This window comes from Eutrema salsugineum, unplaced genomic scaffold (genome assembly GCF_000478725.1).
Source record: "Eutrema salsugineum unplaced genomic scaffold, Eutsalg1_0 scaffold_13, whole genome shotgun sequence".
NCBI lineage: Eukaryota > Viridiplantae > Streptophyta > Magnoliopsida > Brassicales > Brassicaceae > Eutrema > Eutrema salsugineum.
In genome coordinates this window covers 4508744-4517493 of record NW_006256885.1, presented here as the reverse complement: position 1 = coordinate 4517493, position 8750 = coordinate 4508744, and the positions used below count along the sequence as shown (strand labels likewise).

The window sequence follows — 8750 nt, the reverse complement described above, 5'->3', positions numbered from 1 at the left end:
AGGATCTCCAACGCTTCAAAACTGCCGCCAAATGTATGATACCGTTAATTAAAAGACACGTCACAAGTGAGAGCCTTCCGACAGAATAAGACACGTTGGATAAAACGTGTCCAATTCACCAAGAAAATGACCAACACGTGGCAAGGCGTGATTTTGCTTTGACGCGTTTTATAACGGTCAATCAAAAGCGCTTTAACCGACCGCACTCGATGAGTTGAAACTTCTGATTAAATTAGCTAACGGAATCCTATAATTTGACCTCTTCTAATTTTTTTGTTTGTTTAAGATGTACAGATGTACTAGTCAACAATACTTATCGGTCCCTTATTTTGTAATTTATTTATTCAGATTCCATAAAATGGAAGTTCCATGAGTTTAAAATTTTACTTATTGTTGGATGTTGCGTATGAAACGTTTTCTTTATCGCATTTTTGGTAAAAGTGTACAAATTTCAAATAATGTTCCCTTCTTCTGAGAATATATATATATATATATATATAACGAATACGTGAATCCAATGTTCATAAGAATTCAAACAATCCAATGGTCGTAAGAATTCAAACATTTATCGTGCTTTTCTTTTAATTTTTAATTTTTATGTGAATATTTTTTAAGTATTTCCTTAATGTACTATAACTTTGATTCTTGACCTTATATATACTTTTCTTTCTTTCTTTCCTTGAGCTAAATATTGATAAAAATCGAAAAACTTCATAACATTAAGTCATTAATAAAATGTTTTTCTTGCTATAATAGTAACATAGCTACGATAGTAATCTATAGAATTTAATATATATTATATAATAAGATAACTGAAATTAACAAAGATATTATTCTATTTCAGTTTCGTTCAATTCAGTATGGTTCAGTTTAACCAAATTGAACTCCCCTTACCATTTGTGGTCAATTCTTCTTTAAATATAAAAGGATGTTTTCGTGGAATATAAAGACTTCTGAAGAGAGTTTCTTAGAAATTAATTTTCAAGAGAAATAGAAAAAGGAACTCAATTCCAATTTTGTTAGCCCGAAGCCTCGATACAAAGTTTATTACGTTGGTTGATTGGCATCTTCTAGAAGTCTTCAGATACTTCGAGAATATATATATATATATATAGTTTTATTATTACATGGTTATATGTAGTACACACTATAGTACACGTGAATGGGAACCAATATATCAGTAATAAAATTGAAAAAAATATTTAAAAAGCCCAATAAGTGTTTTGGTTCACTTTCGATATATCGTTTTGGTGGTGTTGTCTTTTTCATTTGAATTCATCTTTTCGTTGGAATTTTCATATAATATGCACCCCCCCCCCCCCCAAAATCAAAATATTTATACGTTTTTAGTACGACATTGTTGTTTGTGAAAGAAATGTAGGCCGATATATGTAAGTCTGGCCCCAAAAAAAACCCAACATAAATAAATATTCCTTATTCGATCAATCATACTGAGTTTCATTCCCACGATATACGGATGGGCCTAAATGGGTCTGCAATGGTGGAACGTCCCTGAAAACATGGGAGGGACGATTGTTTTTGTTCCTACTTTTTATGTAGTTGTTGTTGTTTCCTGTTAACGGGGACGAGTAGTAGCCCTTTTATTCATAACCAACTATCTCTAAATCTTAATACTACCTCTAACAGAATTCAGACTTTTAAGAGGCTTTAAAATCAACGTTTGTACAATAAAGGAAATTGAGATCGTATAAAGAAATTTCTATACGAATCCGAAACGTGATATAATTACAATATATAACGGGGAGTTCAGAATCTTTCTAACGTAAACGAATAGAACAGCTCCAGTAATTAACTATACTTTGTCGAGGAGGGATTGAATATTGATTTTACTATACGACGAATATTAAATTTTATGATCCAAAGGAACTCGTGTCATCAAGTCAAGACAACTTTGCTTGTGACTGTGTAGCCGTGAAAAAAAAAAAAAAAGATTTTGTCATGTTACACATATACGATATGGGAAGAGAATAGAACGACACATCAGTTGTTCTTAATTTGGCGTACAAGCATCTCTCGTAAAACATCGCCATGAAAATATTATTTTGTAAATCTCTTCAACCAATCAAACGCGTCTTATATATAATAATAAGATTTCGTTGAATATTGGTTTACTTTACATAATAAAATATAAATTCTTTCGAAACAGATCCTTCCATTGTTGTGGCATGTCGAGTTGTTTGTTTGCAACCGGGAGAAAACATTTTAAAATTTTAACAATCATAAATACTGGAATACAATTTTTTTTTTCTTGTTCCTTAAAATAACGCAATGGTGACATAGTTAAGTATTAGAGGTATCACTCAAAACGAAATGTAATAATTAAAGTTACAAGTCACAACTATATATACATTTATAAATTCGCGACGAGGACGGTGGATTCTGTTGTTCAACAATCTGATATATATTCCGTTTTTTTTTTCAACAGTAATCGGCAAGATTTCAGAATAAAATATGGTTTCGATTGGTGATATCTATCTATTCTATTAAAACATAAGCATATTTAGTCCTTGCATCCAAACATTCCCAAAGTTTTTTTTTATAATATTTTATTTTATTTTTATATTTTATTTCCGAAAATTAGTTATTAATTTAGATATTTTTAGATATCTTAAAATCTAGATCATCTTTAATTTAAATTTCAATTTAACTAAATTTAGTTACAAAAATTTGCATTCAATTTAATTAAAATTCAAAAAATTCAAAAAAATTATAATTAAATTTTATTACAAAAATTTAGATAATAATTTCAATACTTTATAATTTCTTAAATACAGAAAATATTTAATTTTAAATTTTAAATTTGAATAATATTTTTATAAAAATGCATAGTAAATAAATATTTTATCGTATTTTATCATAAACAATCGATCTAAAATATTAAATATTTGAGATTAATAAATATTTATATTATACAAAAATATGATCGAGCTGATTAGAGTTATCTATATATATATATATTTAAGGTCCATGAGTTAATTTATTAAAACATGTAAGATATTAAGATGATTTGAGACAATTAAACTAACATGTTAGCCTATTTATATATATATATATACATTTTTTTAATAGCACAAATAGTAAATAAATATCTTTTTATATATTTTCATAATCAATTGGTCCAAATATTCTATACAATTATAATTATAGTTTTATACGGGTTAGTTTGTCAAAACATGTAAGATATTAAAAATGATTTAAGACAACTAAACGGATGGATTAGCAAATTTATAGATATATAGATTGTTTATGTGTAAATCTAAATTCACATAATAACAAAGTTTATAATTAACATTAGATCAATGTATACTTAATTAATGTATACTCTTATTCTACTAATATACAAATTTTACTGTTTAAAATTAAAATATGATAACAATTTTTTGATTTAAAAAAATAAATAACAAAAATAAATTATATCTAAACAAAAATGATAAATGCAACTTATATTAAAAATAAAAAATAAAACATTCTCGTGCGGACGCACAAAGTTAAAATCTAGTAGATAAATAAAAATATAGATCATACAAATCATGCAGATTAAGCAGAACAAATACATATCAAGCAGAACAAATACATATCAAGCAGATCATGCAGAACAAATACAGATCAAAATTCAAAATATTTGTTTGAATAATATAAAATTACAAAATAATATAAATTCAAAAATCAAAATGTAGAAAATATTAAAATAAAATTATTAAATTTATTCACTGTTATAGATATATTTAAATTTTAAATATTACACATATCACCATACAAAAAAAAATTAAAAACACAATTTATTTTTATTATTCCAGTAATATCTCATATAAAAGAAAAAAAAATATATATACCCTGGTTTTGAAAATCTTTCAGATAAATGTAGATATAAATATCAAACCATACATACACATAGGAATCAATTTTAAATTACCTATGACTAATAAAGAGATTTTTTTTTTAAAAACTCTATTTTAAAGTCTGAAAAAACTAAAGTTTTAATTAGTTAAATTATTATTTTGACAAAACATTTCTTCTGAGTTGTTTAAGACTTGTAACAAAAAAAAGTGAACATGAATGCATAACATATGAAGACACTATTTTATTATAATGTCTTCAAATGAGTGTAAATGTACATGTTAATATGAATTTTGAAATGAAAATAAAAAACAAAAAAAAATGAAAAATGCAGAAAGGGCGAACCTGACCTAAAATCATGCAGTAGAAAAACGAAATTTATATACAAAAAGAAAGAAAAATAGATAAATCCTAACAAATCCAAAGATTCATGGAGCAAGAGAAGTAGCAGCACGCAACGGACTTATTAGTTTTTAACGAGTCTACCTACTAACACAAATTGTTTGAAAGAAAAAAATGTAAAAACAACATCATGGAACTTTAAAAGAAAAAAAGAAGAAATTTTCTGTCGTTGTTGCATATAAAAGAAGAAGAATATAATCGGGAAAATGGAATAAAAATAAAAGAGTGGTTGATTTTGCCCTTTATATTATTCCTCATGTAAACAGTTTTACTTACTCGAATTACATCGAAAGTTAAACAATACAAACCGTGAGGCATTTTGGAAAATAAAAAGAAGATAGAGGGACCGCAAGGATAATTAAAATATGTTCCTTGCCACAAAAAAAAAAACAATTATTTTTTGTTCATCACTCTTCTGAAAGTTAGCGTCTTTGCAAGTAGAAAAGGCCAAAATAGAGAGCGGCCAAAACGGAAGCAAAAAAGCCTCATCATTCCTTTCTTTTTACTTCATCTCCTCCCTTCGCTCATCACCATAACCACACCACAGAGAAAGCTTTCTGTAATCGCAAACTCTATATTCCCTTAAATGGCCTGACTATTACATTTTGACTCAACTCTTGTTTATATAATCAATATCTACGAGATCAAGCACCTTCGTGATTTGCGTGCGTTAATACGGTGGAATTTTTTAAATGGGTTTCAATTAAGAGTGTCACATTTTTGGATTAAGTCGAGTTTTTCTCATCATCTTTCGTCAAAGTTTCGAAATTTACGAAAAAATTACTGAAAAGGAGAGAGTTGTTTCCTCCTTGTTTTTTTTTGGGGGGGTCTAATAAGTTATTCTGTTTTCTGGGAATCTGATTCAATGGCTGCGATCACTGAAATGCCCACTGATGTTATCGACGATGCTCATGAGATTAGTATCAATAGCGATGGCGAAAAGATCACTGGTGACGGAATTGAGAAGAGCTCGATCACGGGTTCTAAAACTGAATCCGAGCTCAAACCCGAATCCGAGTTAGATATGCAGAAGCTTGTGGCGATTTTCAAGAAACTGAATCCTTTGGCTAAGGAGTTTTTCCCTTCTTACTACAATCCGAAGAAGAACATTCAGACTGGGAAAGGTAATCAATTTCTGTCGTCTGACGATTTTCCGACCACGAAGAAGCAATCCGGTGAAGAATTTGATCCTGATGGCAAGAAGGATGACAATAACCGCAAGGTATAATCGTGGATTTGTTTTTCCCGTTTTTTTTTTTTTTAATGATCAGATAATTTGGATGATAAATTAATCTGACGATTCACAATGTGACTTTTTGTTGTTGTAAAGCTGCAAACTTTGGGGGTTTCGTTGTGTTAAATTTTCTTCTTTTTGTGAAAACAGAGAAGAAACAGTTATAGCCAAGGGAGGAGGAGGTTAACTGGAAGAATTTCTAAGGCTCAGAGAGAGGATAGTATTAGAAGAACAGTATATGTTTCTGACATTGACCAGAGTGTAAGTTTGTTACTGTCTTTTTTAAGGTTCTCAAAAGGATTAAAGTTACAGTTTGCATCCATGTAACCTAAATCTGCTTTGTGGTTTAGGTAACTGAGGAAGGTCTCGCTTGCTTGTTTAGTAACTGTGGACAAGTAAGATGACAATTAAGCCTTTGAATAATGCTTGCTATATCCTTTTCCCTTCATTGGTTTTGGACAATGTAATTGATTTAGACAAGTTTATAAGCATATCTGTTGAAAGTGAGATTATGTGTTATGTGCTAAAATATTGCTGCAATTTTTTTTTTTTTTAATTTAAATGTATCTTTAGTGGTATATAATGTTTGTGAAGTAACAGTGAGTTATTCTCTTGTGAAGGTTGTTGATTGTCGAATTTGTGGGGATCCACATTCAGTTCTTCGATTTGCGTTTGTTGAGTTTGCTGAGGACCGTAAGTTTGGCTGCTGGAATCTTGAAATACTTTAACAGAAAAAATTCAATATCACTCTTTTGACCCATACTAGGCATTTTACTATACAGAGGGCGCAAGAGAAGCTTTAAGCCTTGGTGGAACAATGGTTGGATACTACCCAGTGAGGGTTTTACCCTCCAAAACTGCTATTCTTCCAGTGAATCCCACATTTCTTCCCAGGGTAAGCTCACATGTTCGTCACAAGTTCCACTAATTAATTTGGTTTTAAGTTTTTTTTGAGTTTTGAATAAACTCTGCATTCTAATAGTTTTTTTGGTGTTAAATTCAGTCAGAATATGAAAGGGAGATGTGTACAAGGACAATCTATTGCACAAATATCGACAAGAAGGTAAATGCTGAACAATCTACAACCATTACTAATTTTACTTTTCTTCGGTAGCTTCTCCTGGTTTAAGATTTTCTTTATACACCTGCAGGTTTCTCAAGCTGATGTGAGAAACTTCTTTGAGTCGGCATGTGGTGAGGTCAGAACAAAACCTAGACCTTGCTTGATCTCTCTCTCTCTCTCGCTTAAATTGGCTGAAATATTTCCTTTTTAAGGAATGGTGCTTAAGTTGGTTTCTAATATACGCAGGTAACTCGCCTGAGGCTTCTTGGCGATCAACTGCATTCTACTCGCATAGCTTTTGTTGAATTTGCTCTGGTGAGCTCTTCATCTATTATAGATTGCAAGTCTATATTCCCCATACTCACTTTTTTGGCTCTTTTTACTGATGACTAGAAGTTTGATTAAGGAGATGATAAAATATATAATTTGACAAATTGAGAAACTCATATTTCTTTTTCTTTTCACACGAACAGGCAGATAGTGCACTTAGGGCGCTCAATTGCAGCGGGATGGTCGTTGGATCCCAACCGATACGGTAAAGTTTCATCGATGCAATGCTGTGTTTTTTTTTTTTTTTTTTTTTTTGTAATGTGAATATCTCAGTTGGATCAACATTTGGCTCTATTTCTTTTCTTTTTCTAGGGTAAGTCCATCAAAGACACCAGTAAGGCCACGAATCACTCGACCACCATCGACAAACTAGAAAAGAGACCTGACTAAGCTTGTCTGTCTAGAAGAGAGATGATTGCAAACATTTCATTTCCTGCAGTAGATTTTTTTTCTTTCTTTTCTTTTTTGGAGTTTTCTTTATCTTCAAAGTTTTAGAACAATTATCTCCACTTATGTTAGTAGCTGGAAACACCATGATCCTGCTTCTGAATTTTGGAGGTCTTGTTAGGTTCTGTCTTTTCGACTGAGATACTTCCAACTGTTTCATCATCTTTCTGTAAGGGATTTTTGAAGCATTTGCTTTTGAAAGTTGTTGAGCTTTTCACAGGTTCATTTATTGTTTGTTCACCTTTTTCTCAAGGTTAGAAAAGATCATTATTTTGAGATAGAATAGAAGAAAAAGATGTCAAATGTTGGAGATCTCTGAAAAAAAGCTAAATTACAATGTCGTGTGCATCAAGTAAGGTATCTAGTGTGTAGAAAGTGTGATTTAAATATAATAAATTGTCCCTCAAGAGAAGATCTCGCCGTCAATTTCCACATATGGAATGCTTAAGAATACTGTTTCTACTTCCGTCAACAATGGGCATGAACTGATTCGAAGGCAAGACAAGGAAGGAGGAAGATCTTCATCTATCGATATCCGTAGCTTATCATAGCCGTTGATCTCCATCGTCTCAAGAGCCTTTGTATCCTGAAACCCTTTGTGATTCAAAGCCCTGAGGTTCTCGAAACGGCTTATCCGCAGAGAAAAAAGACCTTTAATTTGGCAGTAACCCTTCCTCTGGAAACGATTCAATGTCCTCGTTCCCTCCTTCGATCTCGAGATTTCGAAGATTTTCGAGATCTCTCAATCCCCATTCGTATTTTATGAATATGCTGCATGGATCAAAGGAAACTGATATTCTTACCACAAGATATTTTGGAAATTGATGGAAATTGTTTTTAGATCATCTTCCCTGACTATCATGTCATCCAAGTTTTTGAATCTGTGGTTAAGGATCTCTTGAACCTCCTTATAAATGATAATTAAGAGATCCCAAGGCTGCTAAGCAAATGGATAAGACGAATCTTCTCCTTGTCGCTGCTGTGAGATGACATGAGATGTCTCTCACGAGTTGGCTTCATAGTTTAAGTCTCTCTTTCTACTTCGTTAAATTCCTAAACAGATACAAAATGGCGGGTCAATAATTCTATTATATGCAATAAAACACGTGAAAGGAAAACTTGCTGACATTATTGATGGAAAAAAAACCTTTCATAAGATTCCTTAAACAAACAAAAAAAAAAACCTTTCATAAGATAAGATAGAGAGACATGCAATATTGTAATCACTTATTTGGCCAAAAAAATATTATAATCACAAGTCTCTATTAGACAAACGTTAGGGGTACTAGTGCTGTTCGCAAATCTTATGTTTGTTGTTGCAAGTCGACCGTCGATGAGACGAGTTCCAATTTCCAAGGAGATAAACTATTAACGGAGATTAATTTCTAAGTAGAGACGGAATCTTATATTACTATA

General features: G+C 31.1%; 1 protein-coding gene across 1 annotated transcript; it reads left to right on the top strand.

Moving 5' to 3' along the window:
• The first annotated feature begins 4782 nt into the window (after positions 1-4782).
• Positions 4783-7515, top strand: LOC18023633 (polyadenylate-binding protein-interacting protein 9). Its single transcript, XM_006407007.2, has 10 exons — positions 4783-5482; positions 5645-5755; positions 5845-5889; positions 6115-6187; positions 6277-6389; positions 6498-6557; positions 6646-6693; positions 6804-6872; positions 7031-7092; positions 7200-7515. The coding sequence occupies exons 1-10, from the start codon at positions 5126-5128 to the stop codon at positions 7258-7260; spliced, it is 999 nt and encodes a 332-aa protein (XP_006407070.1). The 5' UTR covers positions 4783-5125; the 3' UTR covers positions 7261-7515.
• Positions 7516-8750: the final 1235 nt, after the last annotated feature.

What these genes read in the sequence shown, in the direction of transcription:
- LOC18023633 (XM_006407007.2), top strand. Translation starts at nt 5,126, where the DNA reads ATGGCTGCGATCACTGAAATGCCCACTGATGTTATCGACGATGCTCAT. An exon ending in TTTCTGACATTGACCAGAGT is followed by an intron (nt 5,756 to 5,844) that starts GTAAGTTTGTTA and finishes TTTGTGGTTTAG; the next exon opens with GTAACTGAGGAAGGTCTCGC. An exon ending in GCACAAATATCGACAAGAAG is followed by an intron (nt 6,558 to 6,645) that starts GTAAATGCTGAA and finishes ATACACCTGCAG; the next exon opens with GTTTCTCAAGCTGATGTGAG.